The 24940-nt window shown below is 29.4% G+C and overlaps 1 protein-coding gene across 3 annotated transcripts in view; it reads right to left on the bottom strand.

Annotated features, from left to right (window-relative positions):
• Positions 1–24940, bottom strand: part of LOC143063574 (uncharacterized) — an 80246-nt gene that overhangs the window by 9011 nt on the left and 46295 nt on the right. For 2 of the 3 annotated variants that reach the window (XM_076235787.1, XM_076235789.1), the window contains exons 12-27: positions 22575–22597; positions 21165–21269; positions 20348–20563; positions 18871–19101; positions 18361–18528; positions 17541–17777; positions 17018–17233; positions 15886–16116; positions 14870–15100; positions 13890–14135; positions 6398–6458; positions 5845–5906; positions 4721–4834; positions 3783–3911; positions 2734–2844; positions 892–945 (exon numbers count right to left, since the gene is read on the bottom strand). In XM_076235787.1, coding sequence (XP_076091902.1) covers positions 892–945; positions 2734–2844; positions 3783–3911; positions 4721–4834; positions 5845–5906; positions 6398–6458; positions 13890–14135; positions 14870–15100; positions 15886–16116; positions 17018–17233; positions 17541–17777; positions 18361–18528; positions 18871–19101; positions 20348–20563; positions 21165–21269; positions 22575–22597 — 2435 coding nt within the window. Of the gene's footprint in view, positions 1–891; positions 946–2733; positions 2845–3782; positions 3912–4720; positions 4835–5844; positions 5907–6397; positions 6459–13889; positions 14136–14869; positions 15101–15885; positions 16117–17017; positions 17234–17540; positions 17778–18360; positions 18529–18870; positions 19102–20347; positions 20564–21164; positions 21270–22574; positions 22598–23778; positions 23851–24940 lie in introns of all 3 variants that reach the window. The other variant, XM_076235786.1, reaches the window with a different exon arrangement.

The raw sequence follows: 24940 nt of genomic DNA, 5'->3' as shown, positions 1-24940 counted from the left end.
AATTTCGTGGGAACAGTTGAACCATGAAATTAAATGTTCAACGAATGACAAATTTTCTATAGGCTTGTATGCATACTTCAGCAAAACTATGAAATCAATTATCCACGAACATGTAAGTTTTCCTCAATCCACGAAAATTAGTACCCACGAAAATAAATGAATCCACAGTATACTTATCATTTGTTTCCATTGCAACCAAAATTTGCATAATGGTATTTCTAACATATAAAGGTGTCATTTCTTTTTGGATATGAGTAAGTTTTTCCTCATCTTATTTTTGTTTTGGAATCAAGTTTTATCATTTTTTTTTATTTTTTGTATGTTTGTTTTATTTTTTTGTTGTAAAATAATAATGTTTCATTGGATTTGAGTACTGGTACTATAACAGACTCTTATATAGATTCCACCACTCTAATCCAGAATCCATTGTTTATGTGATATTTCTTGGCTGTCCAACACAACTGGTACCTAAAATTACTCTGGTAACAGTGCAAACAGTAAAGTGATAAAAACTATTCTTGATTATTATATCAACCAACCACCAATGTTATGCACAACAACAACAAAAAAACACAAGGGGAAGTTTTTGTTAACATGTTGAATATGTTTTGGAAATTGCTCTGTAAATCAGATTGGGTAAAAAAATGCATGCAAAACAGAAACCAATCTGAATATTTTTAAAAACATATATCACATGTAGTCAATCAGGTATAAAGGGGAAATACATGTTATTGTTAATAATGTGGATTTTTTTTTAGAAAAAAAAAATGAAACCATATGCTTTTGGCAGTTGTTTAAGTGTTACAACCAGTATAGATGAAAGGAATATTTGTGAATATATATGACCGCATGCACATCAAACACCAATACACAAGTGTAACCTTCACCAACCTCTTGTGGAACTTGTGACCAGTCCTTCTTTTTAATATATTCTTCAGTTGTCTGCTATAGAAACAGTAGAAAAGCATGAAATATCAGATATATAGATGTGAATTGATATCTAACAGTGTGAAATAGGAGTAAAATTCTACAGTGTGAAATCGGAGTAAAATCTACACAGTGTGAAGTCTAAGTTGAAATCTATATAGTGTGAAATCTTACAAACATATCTGCACTATGAATTCATGAGAAAAATATCTCAGTGGTAGTCTAAGAGACTTGTCTGAAAGAACTAAAAGCATAAGCTAAGTGTATAAAATATAATTTTTTTAAATTAAATATCAGAACTGGAAGTTTTAAGTTGAAAGCAATATAAATGTAGATTAACATTTATAAATAAAATTGTTTTTACCTAGCAATACAAGCGATAATAAATAGCATATATTATGTTGATAGTATAAATTGTGAAAAAGTACCAGCATGTGAAAGAAACAAATAAAAATACACAAGTCTACATTTTAGTAAATAGAATAATGTCTCGTATTAAATGTGACATTTGATAATAATAATAATAATAATAAATTCTTTATTTAAAGAGAGTAAACTTAGTTTTTGGATATGATTAAATGGACCAAGTCAAAAACGATGCCAATTGATGAGGACAGCAGTTTGAATTGGTCGAAACAAACAAGATACTAAAACATCAATTAAAAACCATTTTTCTTTAAAATCCTAGCAGAATTTTACTTATTTTTGTTTCAGATGGGGCAGACACTTAAAGTTTCAGAGTTCACAACAAAAAATATTTGATTCATTTCACTTTTGAATGTTCTCTGCACTACAAATAGCAGATGCAATAGATCTGTATTTCAAATCAACAGGTTAAAAGAGGCATTCCCCTACTTCTGCATCTAATGGGTTCTATTCTGATTAATGCTGCTGAATTTTTGTGTATCTGGTGGATTTTAACTTGAAAGATAAACTTAAATCATATGAAAGTAAATCCAGAAAAAAAACATACAGCATGCAGCTTAATCCAGAAATATGCAAAACAACTAGCAATAAAGCCATACAAAATAAATTTTAGTTCCTCGGGCCTATTCCAAATGACTGAGAGTCACTTTTATCATTTCAACATAAACATTATCAAATATCTGCTATTCATATACTAATTGATATGAGTTTTTCAGCCTGAGAAACTAAACTTTATTTTTTGCCTGATAGAAACGAAAAGACAAACAAGAAAACTGAAATATACATATTTAATCTCAAAACATATCACAGCTCATCATTATCACAGTTTTTTTTTCAAATATTATATCACAAAATAAAATTTAATACATCAGAGAATAAAAATTGCAAAAGGAAAAAAATTTAATGACGTAAAGTTGATACTCTGAACAAAATAGTATATCTAAAGATATAAAAAAAATTTTAGAGAAATTCCAAATTATTTTTTTTTTCTAATAGAAAGAAATGTGTTTTCATTAAAACATGAAATATAACATAAACAATGTTATTACATTAAGAAAAATCTTTACAACAGTAAAAACACCTTTTTGAGCAGGGTTTTGATTATAATTTTTTCATTTTTAAAAATAAGAATTTGCATGAATAAATCCATGTATTGTATGTAAAATACTTTGGTATTAGAGAACAATTGTACAATATGATGACATAGAAAAATATGTTAGCACATGCAGAGTTGCGTATTCTAATATGTAACATAACAAAGATTAAACATAAATGTTCTTCATAAGACACACAGACAGAATTGTAAGTTCTAGCATTAATGTCAGCCACACAGAGTTAGAGAAATGGGTATGATCATATGATGATATTTTGATATCTTACATCTTTTGTTGGGTGATGAAGTGTGGATTCCAGATTGAATTTGCGGAGATTGTATCCCTTCGGTGCTCCGCCTCCTGGTCTGCCCCACATTGCGTCCATCGTATGTTGATGCTGAAAAAATATCAACAGTCGAAAGATTAACATAACTGGTTAACTCCATTTTTTAATCTACGAATCAATGCTGTAAAGCATTCTGTTTTGAACAACAAAGCAATCTGAAAACTTTTTCAGATTTTTGTTTAAAAACTATCCTGAACTGCACTTTTATATCAATGTGAAATACAATAGTATGGTACATTTTCTTTAGTGTCATGCAATCTGAGAGTAACTGGATTTAAATTTGGTAAAAGGTGAAGGTTGTAGAAATACATTACTTTTGAACAGATTACAATAAATAGACATATTTACACAATTATAGATGTGAACTTCACACAACATTTATTACACATGTGATATTAGTTTACCTTTATTGTTGTTTTGATCCTTAAACTGTAGTAAACAATAAAATTAATATAAAACTGAATTATCTCCCCTGTTCTTTTACTGAATTACTTTCCCTTTCAAGCTATGAATTCTTGTTGTTTTTTTGTAATATTCTTTTAACATTACAGTAAGACAGTGAAATTTTCTGAAATCATTACTTAAAATCTTTATCAATGTAAAAAGTTTGATGAAAGTAGGTGTGATGCTGTAACAATGATATATATGGATAGATTAAAATCAGAATCATATGTGATGCAGAGAACTGCATTCACTTAGGGACAACCTCACATAAGTGAAAGTGGTAGAAAATATTTGTTTCCCTATATGTTACATGGTATACAGACCTATTTTTTCTGTAACTTAATTTAATTGATAACTTGATCAATTAATAGTTGTTTGCTTAAAGTTCAATGAAACACAATTCAGGACTTAAAGTTTCAAGTTTAAACTTTTTAATTTTCTTTTTTAGTTCAACATTTATTGAAATAACCTATTTTGAAATAAAATTTTATTTAACAAATATCCAGAAGGAATTCCCTATGTCTATTTATATACATATGTCTTACCAGCATGCCCTCCTGATTTTCCTTTAGCCTATTCAACTGTCTGTATCTCATTCTCTCGTCTGCTAACTGGCTCAGATCTTCATGATATTTCTTCTTTTCTGTTTCAGCTTTTGGTTGATAGTTCATTTTCTGTTTTAATATGGGAAATGATTGGCTAATTAAATCATGTTAAGTCTAATTAGGTTTAATAGTTTTTTAAGGTTGACTTCAATAATAATAATTATCTGCTTTTAATTCTCTCTTAGTGACTATAAAACTCAAAACTATAAATAACAAAAACTTTAACAAATCATTAAAAGTTTAAAATATCTTGCTGCCTTGAAATTCATATCTTAAGAATAAATCAATAAATCACACTGTTACTAATTTTTTCCTTATCTTATGGTACACAAAATCAAACAAATAGTTCTTACTTACTCTTTACCACAAATATTTTACTACAGTTATACAACTTAAGGACAAGATGATTTGATTGTGGCCGCTAGTTGTTTTTGTTAGAAGCGGGAGAATCACCAAGCTTTGGTAAGAAGTTTGATAATCTTAGTCATTAATCAGTGATTGCATACTAATGATCACATAAGATGTGAATTTCTTAGACCAATGGGCCACCAAGGCCATCCAACACTGAGAATTCTTCCATTTCTTATACATTTTACTCCTTATTTGTTAATTTGTTACAAAACAAAAGTATAATTTTCTCCTTTAAAAAAGTTTAACTTTCAAAGTTATAAGTGTATCCTTCAATGATTTGGTGTTTAACACCAACTTCCTGCATATGAGTGCTCTGAAAGAACCATCGACATGCAGTAGGAAAACTTACAATTCTAGTCAATTAAGATTAGAATTGAAAGCATCTGCCTAATGTTTGACTTGAAGTTACAAATTCAGTGTTGTCAGGCTTTGAAAAAGGGGGATGTTCAGTTTAGATAAAGACTTACCTGTAACGTTACATCAGAGTTACCTAGATGATGATTTCTAAGTTCACCTGTGTAGGGGTCTTTAACTGGCTTGCCTACATTTTTAGACCCCATTATAGAAGCTAATTCTCCAATCTAAAATTAAACAATCATGCAAAACAATAGATCATGCTGGTGGTACAATGACATGTGCAAATTAGGTCAGTCAGATTACGGTTACAGCTCAGGGTGATTAAGGTTATAGGTCAGGCTTATTTCGGTCATAGGTCAAGTCATATTCTCGAATGTGCAAGGGCTGTATAGCCAGTCAAGGTCGTTAAAAATTCCATGGTAGACAGTATTTTCTACCATCAAACAAAATTTATTTGGATTTCAGATGAATATGGAATTAAATTATAATTTTTTTCTGAATTATGATCGCTTAGCAAAAATAAGGAGGATCACTCAAAGAAAATGGGATTGCCAATAATGCAAAACAAACAGTTGTTATAATATCTAAATCTCCTAATAACAAACTAATTTAACCAAAAAATAAAAATAATGAGAATATCTAGAACATTCATTTCACTTTGTATTTCATTAACTTTAAATAAGACTGGTTACTGAAAGGAATTCATTGGACTAAGATCACAGAAAGCAAAGGAGTATTTATGATTTAGTGATATACAAAGTCAGGTTTAGACGCTTCGCAAAAGAAAAGTTATGCAACTTCTTGACTTGTCAACTAGGGATTGTAAGGAAATTTATTAATTTCAAGGTCATTCAAACATTTTAAAATCATGCATGCATAACTGTGATATGTATGTTTGATAGAGAGCATAACGTGGGTGTATATGTCTGTGTAGTGTGAATACAACATAATATATTCTTCAGATTGTTTGAATGTTTACAACAGTACAGAGGTGTGTTTGATTGTGTCCCATTACCTCATCACCATTCTGTTTAATGAAATATATTCAATTAAAAAAAAAATAAGGAAAAGAAATTCTTGTCAAAAAAATAAATCGCTTTTAGCATATAAATATAACCAGAAAAGACCAGAAAGATATCTTTTTCTTTTTTTTTCTTATAGTGTAAACTGATTAAATTTTAGGAAATCTAGAAAAAATCTAGAAATCAGGAGGATTGTGCATTATAAAACTTACAGGTGCCTTCATGTGCCATTCTATCTCTTGCTTGTTTCTTCTTTGTTCTTCTTCTTGACCTCCTGTGAAAGTATAAATAAAATTCATCTTAATTAATGCCAAAAAAATAACAAACGTTTTCAAAGATAAAAGCATAAAATTTACAGATGAACCATAAAATATATTCAACAGAAAAGAAAAAAAATGGGGTATCAATCCTATTAAACAAAACCAGTTTGTGCAAAGCAAAAATACACAAACAAGAGCAGTGTTTTTATTGCTGTTTTTCATCTTGTGTCAATAACTTATACTTTAAAATCAAGTTGATTATTAAAAGCAATCGTATATTTATTTATTTTTATTGAGAAGGATTCACAGAATCATATACTGAAATTCATACATTTTCTTTTTCTGAATTTTAGATAAACATCTATTTCGTGGTTACTTTTGTAATGGTTCAAGTTTTCGTTTGACCTGGCTAATGATGAACCCTGAGACCTCCAGCATTCAAAGCAGGCACCAGAGATACGGTTTTGAAAACAAAGATGATATGAGATTTATCATTCAAACTTACTCAAGAAGTCATAGTATTCTTTAGCTCTAGCCCTTTTTCTTGTATTATCATCATATGAACTCTAAAAAAGTAAGGCAAAATGTTAAATCTGAAATTATTTTGTATAAAAAATTAACGAATAAGCATAAATAGATAAAATATGACAAATCTAAAGCTAAACAAATAAGGCAATAATTTTCTTATATCTGTCTTAGATTTAACTCTACTATATTCAACTACCAATAACTGAAATAAAAGCCGAAAAAATAAATAAACTGGTATACATGATAGCATATATTACCCGGAAATCTCTTATTATTTATTTAATGATCATTCTAAAATATCTATAAATTGTGCACTGGACATAACAAGCCCATCATACATTTGTGTACAACATTTAAAATGTGCTATTGGTTCATATATTACATAAACAATATTTCAATGTTACTCAGAAAGGTTACAGGTATCATGCAAGGAAAGGGTTCATACAAACAATCAGTATAAAAAGTTTAAAAAATATCATGAACACTTCAACATGGTAATATAAAATGTATGATTATTCAATCTAATTATCACTACCTCTAGGAATGTTTTGGATTGTACAAAAGTGATGTTGTGATAATTAAAGGAATATATCATTTTGTGAAGTATTCATGATATTTTAAAACCAATATCACTAGTTGTTGTCAAATGCAAAGGCAACTATAACACAATTTATCATGTTTATAAATGGTCTTAATATACAGGCAATATCCACTTCATAATACATGTATATAGCCAAGCACTTTAAGAGTTTTCCTTTAAATATCTATATACATATATTGTATTTTAATTCTATCAGGAACATGCAATATGACATGACCAGTCATGTGTTTTTGTTACCTCCCTTGAATGATAAATCCAATATCCTCAGATAGCAAAAGAAGAACAAATAAAAATTAAAAACCAATTGTTCAAAGAAGAATTGAAGGTCTTTCCACCAGTAAAGATCTATTTTGATAATAAAAGTTAAAATTCAGTCTAAAGTGTCAGTTCCTATGGCTTTATGATGTAAAAATATGAATTTAAAGCAAAGGTCAAAATCTAGACTGTCCTATCAACCTATGACCTTGACCTCAATATGAAGGTAACGAACTAAGGACTTCAAATCAAAAGACCCTAGGTCTTTAATATCTTTGATTAATGAGTTATACCACTTTATGCATAATTCTAAATATAAGATGGGCGAAAACTCCCATTTATGGTCTACGCACCCTTTAAACCAAAATTTAGTAGTGACGACATGTCGCAACTGACAATTAAGTAAAAATGATTTGTCGATATGTTATACAGTTTTTGAAAATAAGTGAAAATAAGTCAAAATAAAAAATTTAGAATATGACCGTCAACTAATTTTCATTTTTTGAGACCAAGGACCATATTGTTTAACAGTTAGAAATGCATTTCACTTAGATCAAATGAAAAAGGGGGAATAACTCTCATATGGAGTCTCCATATAGCTTCGGTCTAAATAGCCAACCTAATCCTGAAGATGTATAGAGCAATTTGGTAAAATAAATATGTCATAATCTTTTACAGTTGCATGGAGTAGTGGCCACAAGAAAAAGTGTTTGGGGAGATAACTCTTACAACGTAAAGTATTCGGTTACACGGTTGTCAGTTTTTAAAGCGTATGAATTTTACGATATCATCTTCCAAAAATCTAAGCGACAACTTACGAAACAACCATACCACGCAAGACCTAATAAAACCTACAGACTAAATATAAAAATTTTGCTTCTACAATTATGTCAAACCTGTAATGAATGTTTAATTCAGGTTTAATTGATTTACTTTCTAATGGATTTTTTCCATACATTTCAAATTTTGAAACTAACTCAAAATTTTTAAATTGCTCAAATTCAAATTTGAAATAAAATGTCATGAAGCAATACCAATGAGTGTTTGAATGAAATGATCAAAATTTAAATGCATCTACTAGCAATAAAATTCTATATAAATATATAATATATAATCTTTCATAAAATCTGCAATTAGCTAGCTATTTTTTAAAAACTAAAAAAAGTAAACTGCTGATAAAAAGGGTGTAGAGTTGGATTAAGAGAGATAACTCTTTTAATTGGTTATGAGTTGGTAATAGTCAGTTTCATTGATTCTTCTTTTTATAAGGACTTACATGATCCAAATGTAAAATAATCTCACAGTGCTTCTTTGAAGCTTAGAATTTGTTTTTGAAAAGGGTTATAGCTGCGATTTTAAGAGTTATGTCCCTTATCCTAGGTATATAACACCTTCATAAAATTGCTACATAATAAACTATAGACTGCTAGGAGCATGTACCCCTCACTTGGCATCAGTGCATAATATTGTGGCAATCAAATAAACGCCAATATTCTAAACCTGTTTACAAAGAAGGATAATTGGAAATATTGTTTAAACAAGAATCCCTTGTTGGGTTTAAATTGACCCATTAATTTAAAAAAAAAACATTTGAAAAAGTTTATAGTAAATAATGACAGATGCCAAGAAATGATAAAAAAATATAAAATAAAAGTATCTTAATCTAAGAAAGTAGAACTCTATGCATTAATTTCTTAAATTAAAATTAAATAAAATTGAAAACTTTGAATGCCATTTTACTTTGACAACCAGACTTGATCTATTACTTATAATGTGCTTTTACAGTTTGTTGGCGTCACCGTGTATATAGACTGCAACAAGCATATATAACAGAGCAGTATTCAAATATCTGATTTTATTCAGATTGGAGTATAATTATACAAATAGATTATCAATAAGAAAACTGTAATAAATGAAGATAGTATTTCTGGGAAAAAAGTTAGATCATGAAAGGTCAATTATTCACCAAACAAGTGACATGCAAAAGAGATAGACCATTATCTGGTTTATCAAAAATATTAATTAGGTCAAAGGTTAAATAAAGCATGGAGAAAGAAGAGAATTCTCTAGCAAAAGTTGGCATGGTAACCAATGTTGTGGAACTTACATCTTGATATTTGTAATTCTGTAAAAAATAATAATACTCCAAAATAGAATAAAATTATAGAATAGTTTTTAAAACATTTTTTTCTTTTTGTTTCCGATAATCTATTATTAGAGGCAAAATAACCCACTGTTTTAGTATAATCCAAGCTAGTGGGATATGCAAAATTCTATATTTCAAATAAAATTATTGTTTAAACTGTGAAAGCAAGCAGATTTCATAATGTGTTGGTATGGCTATTCTACTCTTTACAAAAAAATAGACATAAAGTTATTTTTACTCCAAAAAATACTAAACCTTTTCATGTTATTACATTGACAATGTTTTTGAACTACAGGATTCACCACAGATATATAGATTCCAGCAAATTGAGATTTAAAAACAATTCCTTGCAATTTTGACTTTAAAAGATTTACATACACTGTTACAATGTAACAGTAAATTCTACACTTCTTGATATATATAAGACATTACCTCCATTAAGAGATTTCCCTGTAGTTGTGTAACAATTTTCCCACGGTTATCCTTGACTGGAGCACCTCCTCCTGACCTGCCAAATGGGTGGTATAAAGGGAGCACCTCCCTGTTGACCCTCGTTAACTTTTCCTGAGCATTCATAGATCTGCCTATATCATCATAGCTGTTGTTTCTAAATGTGGGCGGAGCTGTAAATCAAATAATCATAAGAATGATTGACAGGTTTAGGGTTCTCAGTTGACAGGATTGTAATAGTGGGGCAGGACATCAGATTTTATTATTTGTTTGTTCTAAAAGCCAGTTATTCTTTAAATTCTTATTTCAGGTTATTAAATAATCCATGGGGAAAGGAATTTTATACAGGAAGGAACAATTATTATTTTTACAGCAACTTCAGGACAATAAAAGACATGTTGAAATGTGGAGTTTTACTACAGTAAGATTCAAGGGGCCGGAGGGTTGATTTATTTTAGCAGTAAAACTTTTTTAAAGTAATATCAATATTTGTACATGGAATCAAAATCTGGGATTGGAGCTTTGAAATAACATATTAAACTGGATCCGAAATGTTTAGGCAATCTGGCAATCCTAAAGGAAAGGTGTATAAAAAAACTTATATGAATTTTAAAAATCAAATTCAAATCAAATTATTAATAAAATTTTGTTAATCAAACTAGGAAAGCTTTATATTAGGCAAAATACCAAATAGTATAAGAGTGAGTGTTTAGCAGAGTAATAACAAAGTTAAGTATGACAAATAATTAGTAAGAAAATCAATGTAGCTAAGGCTAATGAAATTAAGTAAGGCTACTTAGAAACTTCCCCTATTTTACATTTTTTTTAAATAATGTTAACAAAGAGTATATTTAAGTAAGACACTGAATTTTGAAATCAGGAATCTATCATACTGTGTCTATTTATATAATTAATCTTTATCACTGTCTTAAGGTTTGTAAAGCAAAATTGAGTAAAAATTTACTATAAAATATTAGGGTAGATGTCTATGTTTAATTCAAAAGTATGCTTATAAAAAGTTGAAACAAAAGCATAAGGGGAGATAATCTTATCATCAAGAGGGGATAATCAACTTGGTTACTAATGGTTACTACAAATATTATAATTAATTAGGCAGCATTTCTATTAAAACTCATAATGTTATTAATTTTGTAACTAGTATCCTGTGTATGTTTGTTTATTGGATTTTTTAACTTTTATAAGTGAGATTTTTAAATGAAATTTTCTTCGATTTTTGTTTTTGTTTGTATTTTTGTTTAAATATTGCCCTTCATAGATATCAAAGGACACTAGTTACAAAAGGTTAGCTCAAAGGAAAACATCTTACCAGAAATATAATTTGGTACTAAAAAAGCGAGATAAATAGAGATAAATAAAATAGAGAGATAATAAGCTGTTTAGTAAAAAAAAAAGGGGAGATATATAATAAAAGATAAATAACATAAGGAGATTAAAGGAGTTAAACATGCAAGTATTTTTCTATATTATTGGTAACTATAACTAATAACATGCAATTAGCAGAAAATAGGAACTAGGGATGAAATAAAACTGTCATCTATCTATCAATTAATGGATACATTTTTTTCTGTAAAGGATAATTTTTTAAGCTTTCAAACATTTACATTTAAATTTTTGCTTTCCAAGTTTTTTAATGTAAGAAATTTCTCTACAAGAATATCACATATTTTTGTTACCTTCATATGGTCAAAATCACATAAACTGATTAATCTGATTTTCGAAAAATAATTAAAACAAACGAAACCTTAATATATAAAGCAAATGTATTTTAAAAAAAATGCTTTATCTTTTTCCAATCTATTTTTAGACCCACTAAGATGACAGTTTAATTACAGAGATGTTAGCAAAAGCAATATTAACCTGTCCAATTACCTCTTCTGGGTGACTCCATACTTGGCATTGGCTGTAAATAAACATCAAAATGTAACATCTCAAACATAATACAAATATTAGATACAGATTGATGTAGAATACCACCAGATGAGAATGAAATGAGAGAAAGAAAAGAAAGTAGATGGCAATGCAGAAACTGAAAAAAAGATTTGGTTTTCAACTTTTGTCTCTGCAAAGAGTTATTTTTAAGACTTTTATCATATTGCCTGTATAATTGTAAAAAGTTTTGAGATTGAACATATTTTGAAAATGTCTGCCTTTTCTACAAAAAACCATTATAAAGAAAAAAGAGTTATGTTTAATAAGAATGTTAAAAAGACTGAAGAAAGAACCTGTTGATCATTTTGAAGAACCTTTAATTAAACAGATAAGGCTGAAAGATTAAAGTCAAGTTTGAACTTGAAGAAATGTAAAGCTGAAGGGAATCACTTTTTCCTTTGCTCTTCCCTGGTCCCACATTGAAATAGACAGATGAAATGCCTGGAACAGTTTTAGTTTAGTTTAAACATATTTATTTATTGCGGATTGCGAAACAAGTTTTGAAACTTATATTAATCCCTTTCCACTTTGCAGGTGTGAGTGCTGCCTTGGAGCGGCATTAGCCTGCTCTTTTTCGAAATCTACAAGGGTGTCTTTAACGTGCAAGAGATATGGCTCTCTCTTAACACGGGTCAGCCATTTATCGTCCCTTTCCGACAGACAATTATCGTTTCCTCAAGACCATACTCGCAAATGGTGTCAAGGGAACATTAGTATTTCAGACTCTGACACCAAAACTAGACTTCAAAAACGAAGTATTTATCTTCTGACAAGTTCACCTCTTGATATGCCAGACATATACATATTTAATATTGACAAATGAATCAGAAATTGCACAGATTTATATATAAATGGTTGTAAAGAAGAATTTTTTTTTTTAACCATTCAAATTCTGTGAATATAGGTGCAAAAAAATAAAAAATATCTTTACCTACGTATTTGCAAGTGTTCAAATGTTTCCATTAACATTAACCCCAAAGCATCTGACATATCATCCATGTACATAGGTACCTCGTTCAACCCCATGTCCCAACCAACTCAATCCTTAATACATAAGTACTTGAACTCACCTCTCTAGCTGTTTGGCTATAGTTTGGTAAATAATATTTTTCATTTTCATGTTCACCATAGCCAGGTAAATACCTTCTTTGTCGTAAGCGTTCAGTTTCACCATACCCTGAACCCTGTTCCCAATCATTTTCATAACCATTGTAAAAGTCACCCATTTTTTTCTACTACATGTTTATAGTGAATAATTTTAATTGTTTGCAACTAGGATTTTAAAACATGTTAAACTATAGTAACAAAAAATATCAAATTACAATCACCTTCTTTCATTGCATTCAATACACAAAGTTCATGCAATATTAATTTTCTTTTTGTAGTTTAAATAAAATATTTAAAGTATTATGACCATTCATTACATTGTAAAAAATAATTGAACTAACAATAGAGTTGTCCATGCTAAAATTATGATAAAAATATCTAAAGTATTTATGTACTTTTTTTTAAAAAACCTATCACATTGACCTTTCTGAAAAAAAGGGTACACAAATGTATATTCAATAACAATAGTTGATCAAGGGAAATAACTGTGTACGTAACATAATGATATTCCTGAGAATTGCATTTCAAAAACAAGAAATAACCATTGCTTCAACCTTTTTCAGTACATTAATAACCTAAAAATATATGCAGCCCTATATACTGTTAAATCTATAAGCATTTTATCAAAATTTGATAAAACCTGTATATTAAGACCACTTTATTATCATGACAAAATTCAAACATCTGTATACAACAACAAATCAGTATTTCAGGGGATACAGTAGTGTCTTCACTTTCATGCTGCTATAGGTGGTCACAAAAGCCATTATACAACATATGATTATGCCCCTTTGCAATATATTTAACATAAAGGATGAAGTGTTGGAACAGTTCATGCATCAATTTCAGTCAGTCAGACCAGTGCAAGTATATGAAGTATAAATTCAATAAACATATTCAACATTCACATCTATAATAGTGCAGGTATATATCGACATCCATATCATAGTGCAAGGTCACCTCTGAAGGGTCAAGGGTCAAGGTCATTGAATGTCTGACCACATTTCCATCCTCATCATAATTAGGATTTCCTGCCCCTTTGCCAAATCCAAAAGGGTCAGAACTTCTCCCTCCACTTGATATTCTATTGCCCCCATCAGGTGTTCTGTTTTGTGTTCTGTTCCTATTTGCCATAAAGGATAAGTCTGACATAGGTTTCGGACGTCTAAGTTGATTCCCACTTTCATCAATCATACCGTCTGGTGGCTTGTAATATCAAAATCGGGTTTTTTTACATTTCAAAGTACAAAATCCTTCACAAAAAGTACCTTTATTTAGCATAATGTAAAATTATATTTATCTTGTCAACATTATAAAAATATCTTACTGTAAATGAGTAAAAAATATTTATATTTCTTTTAAACTCAAAATTTCATCTAAAAAATTTATTCAGGTATAATATTTGTATCATACATATATTGACATGTAAACACAAAACATGCATGTACAAACACATACACCATTACAAATGTAAAGTACAAAATGGAATTGCTTTTCTTCTAAATCAAGATTTAGATGGTTTTTTTTTAACATTTTTTTAATTAATAAAAATTATTTTGGAATATTCCGTGATTTTGCAATTAAATATCAGCAAAGGTTTTTTCCATAATAATTAGGTATTTTCGTACATTCATAGATTAAGCTTGAAGCTTTGATCTTTAAAACACTTCTAGAGCCTTAACTTATTGACACTTGGAGTGATTTTTTATATAATATGCAAAAAAAAAAAATTACTGTATTAACATTTAATTACATATTTTATCTTTTCAAAAACATGTAAAACACCTTATCCTTTCTTTTCCATCAAATTTCCAAATTATTTAAAAATCCACAAAATACCTGCTTAAATGGGAGACAACTCTTGCAATTAAAAACAGACAGATGACTTTTTACAGTTACAGATATATATTTTGACATTCATGCATTTGTGAAGTATTCACCCTTCTGCTATCTAATGTTGAAACTTTCTTCTTTATGTTTCCTGTTTCATCATAATTGGGGTTTCCACCCCCTTTTCCCCAAGGATCAAAATCTCCCTCGTTGCTCGGTAACTGACCGTTAAAACTTGGCTTGATGTCAGGAGTTTGACTACCTCTAGCTGATGGTTGGTTTCCTGACGATGGGTCAAAGTAAGCCTTTTTCTTTTTCTCTGTAGGTCCATTGTCTACGGGCTAACAGTATTAAGAATGATATCAACACAAGCACATAGTGGTCATTATCATGATTTAAAACTTATCCTTTACAATTTTTTTGCTCCTCAAAAAATATATCTAAACTGAAGATTTTTTGTTGAAATTAAAACTTATCAATAAGATCTTATCAGATTAATTTTTCTGTACCAAGATATGTGCAACTTCTTTTTAATTAAGTGATCAACATGTATTTCTTTCAATTTCTTATAAAAGAATACTGTATTTTTTAACCACAATAAAGTAAAACAACAGAATTAGAAATAACATTTTATGCCATCTGAAATTGCTCAACAACATGGTACATGCATGGGCAGAATACATAGAACAATATTACATTTATTTGGGAGGATCATCACAACTAGAAAACTGATTTGTGGTTACCATGGTTACTATAGACAGAATGGTAAAGTCCTTACAAATAAATAAAAGCACAAATAATGGAAGAAAAACAGAAAAAGAAAATCAAAAGATACAGAAAAAAAAAAAATCTGAGAAAACAGATAAGGAAATAAAACTCAAAAAGAATGTCATGCATTTATCTACAACTAAATAAGTTAAGGTAAAAAAAAAGGAAGATTTTCAACAAAAGTTCAACCAAAATTTAATAAGAGGCTCTTAGGAATTTTAAAATAAATCCCCAATATCAAACTAAAAGCTAGCATAATCAGGGAAACAAACAACTCATTCAGAAAGTATTAAAAACAAGTCTGTAAAAAACAATAAAAAAATATAGGGATTTCAAAACATGCTTATTTTGTAATCACCCTTGTTGCATCTAGTGTTTGACCTCTGGGTTGAATATACCCGTCATCATCTCTGACAGGATTTCCACCACCACTCCCCCATGGAGTATAATTTTCATCAAAGCTGGGTAGCTGTCTATCTAAATTTAGTTTTATATCTGGTGTTTGTTTTCTCCTTGGAGAATTGACTATACCTCCTGCTGTTGGGTCATATGGCTTCTTTTTCTTTTCTGCACTTGGACCGTCTGCTGGCTGTTAAAGTTTTGAAAAAGTTGCCAAGTATTTTTATCTCTTTTTATCTTTAAATTTTTTAATACAAACTATACACTGCACACTAAGGTGTTTTTAATGCAAAAAATGTATTTTAATTCATTACTTTTTTTTCTTAATAAATTTAATAAATAATCAATAAAAAATACAACTATTTGCAATTTTACCATTATTTACAAAAGCATTGCATTAACTGGTAAATGTTTATAAAAAAATCAATTGTTTTTCCTTTACAGCTTTCTAATACACTTGCCTATATCTTTGAGTATATCAGACAAAAAATGTCAAAACATAAAAAAGCACATCTAATGGAAAATTTTTTAAAAGGTAGAAATAAACCAACCAACTAAACAAATGAAAAACAAATTTGTTCACCAGTCACCCAGAACAAAAATATACAAAAAATGTGAATAATCATTTGATGATCTTCAGATTTAACAATGAATACGACCCCCCCAAAAAAGATAAAGAAGGAGTCCAATAAATCAGAAAAATTCCCAATAACATATACAGATTTACAAAGACAGCCATCACATGATCAAGAAAGAAATCACATTTACAGAGGGAATAAGAAAATCATTCCTTCAGCCTCAGAGCTGAATATTACATGAGCAAACAACAAATATGAATACATTTACAGTGAAGTGATAATTAAAGATGTGTCTACAGTAACCTTGTTGTGAAAAGACCTGAAGTTCATGAAATGAAACCGAGTCATTCAAGTAAGACTTATTGAGACATATAATACAATATAGGTGCTATGTTGTATCAATGCCTGGCAAAATAACCTTTGTGAAAGAGATAATATTAAAAGAAAGATAGACAGATTTTTCTTCAAATCATCAGTGATATTTAGTGTTGCTTTGCTGTGCACAAAAGTAACCTTATTGGTATCCAATGTTGTAGATTTACGGATTATGGTGCCATCAGATGATCTCTGAGCATTACCATAACCCTTCCCCCATGGACTCTGAACTTGTTCCCTATTCAGGTTAGAACTGTCAGGACTCATTTGCCCATCTTCTGGTGTTGTTTCACCTCCATATACAAGTGATGATGGCTCATATGACCGTGTTGGTCCTTTTAAATTGCCTATAGGCTGTTATAAACATAAAAAGCTTTTTAAATTGAATTGATTGTACTCTCAAAGTGAATTTTTATGGTGACATTTACCTTAACATCAAATTTATTTATAAAAATGAATATTTAACATTATAAGTTTAAAAAAATGTTACCAAAATCAATTGCAAAGAAATGAAATTATAACGTTATCATGATGACTCTAAAGATTGTGTGTATTACAATATGTCATGCAAAGAACTTTTATCTTCATGTTTACTTAGAAATTGTGATAGTACTGTCAAAGAGAAGACTGAAAATACCCATGCAGACATGAATTCTGTCACCTTATTTGCATTGAGAGTAGCCATTTTTCTTGGAACATTTCCTAGGTCATCCCTTTTGGGATTTCCATAACCCTGTCCATATGGAAAGTAGTCCTCTTTGTTGTTAGCAGTCGGTCTGTTTGAATGCAACTTAATTTCTGGAGTATGGTTTCTCCTTGGAGAAACAATGAGTCCTTGAGTTGGATTGTAAGTTCCCTTTTTTCTCATCTCTGCATTGGAACCATTTGCATCTGTAGGCTATTTTAAAAGTGTACTATATTATTGAAAGTGTTTTTTTCATCTTCTTCTAAACCCTTATATTTCTTTCACTTCATGAGTAGATTTGGATTACAAACTGAATGAAGTTTTTAAAAATGTATACTCTTATTTAAAGTTAAGGAAAGAAAACAAAATATAAGTATCTATGAAAATGTTTTAAATTTTACTGGAGTTCTTGATTTAGAAACACATAATTATCATATTTTTTTACATTGGTATTTTAATTTAAATCTTGAAGGTTCAAGTTTGTTTGTCATATTTTTCCTGAGTGCATGAACAAATCCAACACACCAATTGTGAATAACACATTCATGCAAATGTCCTATTTCTCGAAATAATTCCATTATGCAAAAACACTTTTCTGAAGTCATCCCATAATGCAACAGAAAAATCCACAAGTGAGATATAGAAATAAATTACTTATAGAAATTATCCTCAAAATAAAATAAAAAATAATCACTTAAAAAATAACGGAAAAACAAAAGAAAATAATAAAGAAATTAAAATTCCTTGAACTTAAAACAAAAATTACAATCCATGCCAACACTAATTTGCTTTTCACCTTATTTTTATCAAGTGACATTGATTTCTTTGCAATGACATTTCCTTCACTGTCGTACTGTTGGTTACCAACCCCCTTCCCCCAAGGACTACCAGGACGGAATGGTATCCTCATGTCTCTGTTTATATTGGTTTCTGGGGTACCTTCTCTGGCTGTAAGCTCTCCAAACTATATAATCCAAATAACATTTTTTATAAATATATTGTAAGGCTTTTTTTCTTTAACAGCTAATTTTTAAAAAAGAATTACAAAATATAACTATATTTTAAAGCAATTTGAAATTTAGCATTTTTTGTTTAACACTTTTTTTTTCTTCAAATTTGTGAAAAATAACAAGTCAATATTTACTCAACAATTTAAAGTTGAAACCAAACACTGTTAATTCACTTTGGTCTTGTAATACTTGAAAGTGCAGTTTTATGACTGAAAAACCTAAATGGAAATGATTTATTAACATGGGTTGATTTTCTGATCAGCCAACACAACATTGAAGATGGTGCTCTATTTCACCTTTTTCTTTTCTAGCATAGATGATCTAGGTTGTAATTTTCCATCATCATTTCTTTGTGGATTTCCAATGCCATATCCCCAACGAGGAGAGCCAGAATTATTCGACCAGTCAATTTTGTTTTCATGGTTTAGACTGACTACAGGTGAGGCTGTCTTATCACGTTTGGTGACTTTCTCATTAGGCACTATATTTTTCCTCATTTTTGGACTAGAATCCGTTTGGTCTTTCGGCTGTTATGCAGCAAAAATATCAAAATCATAATAGATTGCCATTGTCAATATCAAACTAATTATTTCAGCATATCGTTATCACCGCTAAATAATTCTTGATTTAAAAACTAAGTTGTAAAAAAATTCATTTGTTTCTCTCTATTTATACTAAAAATTAACATACATAAAGCATATTTAATCTACATGTACGTTGCTTAAGTTTTTTAATTTGATCTATATAAAAAAATTTTTTTTATCTTTCATCAAATATTGTGAAAAAAATTCGAAATCTTCAACTCTGAGTTTTTCAAAGAAATCTCAGCATTAAATATTCTAAAATAAAATTTACATGTGAAAATGCTATTTCTTTTTCTTAATTGTTCACTTTTTACAGACAGTATAATTTAAAAGTTACAAGTTACAAAAAAAGAAAAGATTTTGTGACAGAAACAGAGGTTGAAATTGAACAATCATGCAAGTATGAGGTGAAGAACTTCTTTTTCATAATGCATTATTACTGACTCCCAATACCAAGATTGTGTAGATCTTTGATATAATCTTTTACACTTATTGCCTTTTTCAGAACTTTTGGCTATTTTGAGGGGAAATTGGGAAAAGCCTGAAAGAATCACTGACCTTTTCTAGATCTAAAGGAAAACTTGCAATTGTTATCAAGATGGGATTCAAACGAACCTTACCATGAGTGGGGTATATCCAACTCATAACCTCAGTGTTATTTTTTTCTTAAACTGCAAATCATAATGCTTTAAAATCTACATAATAATTTTGTAACGGGACAAAGGTATTTGACGATATTTTTTAAAGGGTGACAAAGACAGAAATATTGTGCAAATTTACAAACTTGCAAAACAACAAGTAACAGGTAGAAAATGTGCTTAATCTTATATAATTTGCATAATTCATTCAAGTAATGAGGACCAATTCCATTATTAAGAAACATTTTCATCAAAGGGCATTTCAAGCAGAAATGTTTTTAAATCTGTTTTTATTTCAATAGATAATACTAAAAGCTTGGCATAACTATGAAAAAAAGTTTTTTTCACTAGAACTAGCAGTTTTAAATACAATAGATATTTTTTGTTAATCAACTATTATAGAAATACTTTAGCCAAGTTAAAAAAAATATGTAAAAAGCTTAGGTATTTCTCCTGTAAAATCCAGTAAGCAGTATCTTAATTCAGCCATGTGCAAAATTTAGCATTCTCAGAGTACACAACAACATGTTTACAATGACAATATATGTCACCTTATTGGTATCTAAAGTGGATTTCCTCCCCTTTACATTCCCATTTCTGTCTCTCTCTGGATGGCCATAACCTTTGCCAAATGGGCTATAGCGTCCAGTAGAAATACGATTATCTCTTGTAATATTTGTTACTGGTACCCTATTTTCCTTTGATTTTACACTATTTGGGTCATTGTGCTTGCTACTTTTATGGATAAAAGGGCCAGTAAAGTTGGACTGCAAAATAATTACTTTGGTAAATATGTTGATACAAAAAATATCAGTATGAAAAACCTCTCACATATTATCCATAAAAACATGTTACAAAAAAATGTCAAATGAAACTAAACAATATAAGGATTGTTACCATTATAGTATATACTTAAATACATTCATAGTTCATCTTTGTACAAAGTTTATATTTATACATTCAACATACACCCAGTATTGAAAAATAGTACACATTGTATATACATTTTATAACAACACATCGAAGTACTATCATGTTCATATCAAAATCCATTTCCCTCAGTTAAAAACAACAAAAAACAATATTGTTTTGGTTATACAAGGTTAAATCATGCAAATCTATGTTAAGATACTATTTCCCCACGTATTATGTAATAGTCAAACATCAAGACAGCATGCAACATGTCCTAATTGAACTTTTACCCATATTAAATAATACTCTTCACCGAGTTTGCCACAAAGCAAATTATCCTCTCAGACAGCATTAATTTAACTTAACACTGAAAAATATTATAAGCTTTTTCCTCCCCTTTTGTCATGCAAATCCAACCAATTATAAGATTTTTAAAAAAATGTGTGCATTTTTCACCTTTTTCTTGTCCTTTTCTAGTGCATTTGGACGTGGCTTGATCCTTCCGTCAGCCAACCGGTCTGCGTTCCCGTACCCTTTACCCCAGGGGTCATATGTGTCCTTCTGAATGACAGAGTGAAAGAAAGAATAAAGAAAGAGAAAGAAAGATATAGAAAGAATGATATAATGATATTCAACATACAAAATATTCTTGTGAAAAAACAAATATATATACAAATACTTTTAAAACTTCTAATACCCTCAGATGTTATGGTAAAAATAAACTTGCAAACATCAGGGCACTTGGTCATAAAACTTTACTCAGTTCTTGAAGTACAAGACTTGTGCTCAAAACACCAAATCCAGTGTTTTGATTGGATGAATTCTGAGACTGGATTCAGCAAGAATTTTCAACCAAGGCCTGACTGATCTGTCTTATCATGCACCATTTAGTTATAATTTCAATTCATTGAAATATTTCAGTAGGAACTAATATTAGGGTTCAAGATAAAAAGAAAATACAGTTATTTTTCAAAACATGCTTTTTAGTTTAGTTATAATTATTAAATTTTTGTTGTTGAGATTAAGCTTTTTTTCCAACTATTTAATTCTTTTATTAATCCTAATTATGACTATATTAGATCCACACAAGTTGTCTCATGCTCTTACCGATGACAAGGAAGTACCACCAGAAGTTGAAACGATGCTTAATTTACCAGAAACACTGGTTTTTGAAGTGGCAGCACTAGATTTCTTTGATGCCTAAATTAGCATTTCAAATTTTATAAACAAATTTCGTTCACAATTTCTATGAAATATTTAAAATTAAGTGAAGATTTATTAGAGAGGATTACTCCATTTTTTCAATTATATATATTATAAATTATTAATATAACTTGCGTTTTTCCATTTGAAAAAGACTATACTACATGTAGTAATTTTCTTTATAATACTAATAATAAGTTTATTTGAATCCAATTTTTATTTTTCAAAAGCTGATTTGTTATTTCAGTTCATTATTATAAATGAAATGCATGCTTGAACTTACTTTTTGGGGTGATGATGGTATACTCATCTTGGGTGATAACCCACTTATTTTCTATAGAATCAATAAATATTATTATTAGCTTGTTTGCAAAGGCAACTTAATCTTTCATGCTGAACAAGTTCTATTTTAACAGCTAATTTATGCATAAAATTTAAATCATAATGAATATAAAAGCAATGCTATACGAGTTTTCTGATTTTTTCCCCTCATGAAAAAAAACAATTCTAAAATGCTGCAATTATACCTTGTGAAAGCACTAACTACATATTCTTAAGTTATCATGGAAGTGTCTTTCTCATGTTTAAAACAGGATTAGGGCTATTTTTTTATAACCAAACCCAGTAAAAATATAACAAAATTATAGAAATGTTCTACGTTACCTCTCTTCTCTCTGTGAATGATTCTGAAAAATGTAAAAAAAAAACAAAAATGTTAATATATAAGCCTGCAATGTTTTAAACAATTTTAAATATTTACATGAAAGGAAAAAAACTGTCAAATTGTTATATCTACGGTGCTAACCCCCAAACAGTTTCCTCTAATTAAATGACAAACATGGTAACTGTGAATAATTAATAAAAAATGTGTTATTCAATTATATACATTTTGGTAACAAAGAATGCTAGGGTGTGATAATCTAAACAAAAAAAAAATGCATCATTTCTTTAACCACAGGAGATCTGTAATTTTTTTTCCAACCCTTCAGGGTTTTTTTTTTTTTTACCTTTATTCAACAATCAATGGTGAATCATTAGTAAAGTCATAAGTTCCATTCAATTTTAAAGAGACAAGAAAAAAGAAAATCCTTGTACATAATACATGTATAGCTAATTTGGACAAATTGTCAATGGTTTTGCACATGCTGTACAGTGACCTGTAGCTGCTTAAAACTCTGGCAGATAGTTGTATCATTCACAATCATATCTATCTCCTTATTTTTTACAGAAAAGAAAAACAAACAGTGCTTTACCGTAGTATTATATAATGGTATTTGAAGACCATTTTCAAAAAATTTACTAAAAAAAATTCTGGTCACTTAGGATTGAAAATTTAGGGAATAAGAAATTGAGACTTTCAACACCAATCTTCAGAGGATGACAGCAAAAATACAGTTATTTTATAACCTACTGTAGTAAATGAACTTTAGTCTTAAACAGCCATTTTTATCATAAAATCATCTGAAAAGTCTGAAATGTTGCGTCTTGTGTAAGTTATATTTTATATATATTCTTATCGTAAATTAAGCACTGATCAGACATTTTGCTTGTAGTCAAAACATTCTTTTTGAATAGCTTTTCAGAAAATTTAGATGTTTGTTGATTTGTACAACTAAATAACAACTACTGAACAATCTATCAATAAACTGAAGACGATCTTTAATTGGCTGCCAGTGATGTGTCTTAACAGTACTGAATTTACTACAGTGGATAAGTCTGAAAATTGATTGACAAAACTTCTTATATAAGTATTTCAAGACCAAGTATTTCAGGACCTAATCAGATCAAAATGGCAATTTCAGTTCAAAATTCAATAACTAGAAAGCTAGTCAGATTATTATATGGAGTCTGGGACTGTGAGACTTACTTCTGGCCTGTATTCTCAACATTTCTAGCGTGTTGGTGCAATGGTACATCTTTTTTTTAGTTATAATGCTACCTGTGGTTACAGAAAGAAAGAGAGAAAGAAAGAAAGAAAGAAAAGCAAGAAAAGAGATTAGTAATGATCGTACAGAATGAAGGAAACATATCTGAATAATAAAGGACAAAAGGCAGGGGAGAACTGTTTGGTTGTTTTTTCCTGGTAGAAACAAAATACCCCTAGAAATGATTTCTTTTTTAAAAAAAAAACACAAAAAAGCAGAAATAGTAAAAGCTACACATTACTTTACAACAGAACTAGGGAATGAACCAGAAGTGCACCAGAAGGGTAAGTCATTCTCAATTTCGCATTATTTGTCTTATCACCCAAATTGATTTTATAATAATAACTATGTCATCATTTTTATTATTTCAGAATGAAATTTATGAACTTGAAAACAGATAATTCCAAACAGTTTGCATAAAAACTATTGTATTGGTGTTAAATCAGACAGTGATTTATGAAGTCCAGCTTGCTGAAATGTTACCCATTATTTTTCTATTACAACAGACCAACAGTTTCTAATCAGAGGCTCTCTGGTTTGCAGAATAGAGTTAGATGTGAAGTACAAAGTATAAAACTGAAAAAGACTAAAGAGGCAAGCTTAGAAGAAGAAAGATACGAGAAGACCTGTTTAAAAAAAAACATGTTATATGATAAGAGAAAGATAGTTCTAATTGTCTGGAAGCATATAGTACAAGACATTATAATTGCAAATTTTGATAGCTTACAGAAATGCAGAAATACATTTATGGCAAATAACCAAAAGAAACTTTACTAGGAAGAAAACAAGATGTAGGGTAAACATCGATTGACAAGAAGCAATCAATTTTTTTTTTAGAGTTTTCATCAATGCAACACCCATCTTGTCCCAATTTTACAAATAGTCAAGACATGTTTCAATAGTGCCAAAGTTAACAATACATTGGCTATTTTTTGGGGCATTAATTACCAGATATATGTAAAGGTGTATTGAAATGCTAAGCCTAATATATTTATAGAACCTTTTAGATTACATAAATGAATTTGACTCATATCACAAAGATGGCCAGCACAGTTCCACTGGTAGCATCTAGTTTAATGAGGTTCTTTTATTCTTTATTTAAAT

This window comes from Mytilus galloprovincialis, chromosome 2 (assembly GCF_965363235.1).
Source record: "Mytilus galloprovincialis chromosome 2, xbMytGall1.hap1.1, whole genome shotgun sequence".
NCBI lineage: Eukaryota > Metazoa > Mollusca > Bivalvia > Mytilida > Mytilidae > Mytilus > Mytilus galloprovincialis.
The sequence above is the reverse complement of the archived record's forward strand: the minus strand, read 5'-3'. Positions and strand labels throughout refer to the sequence as shown.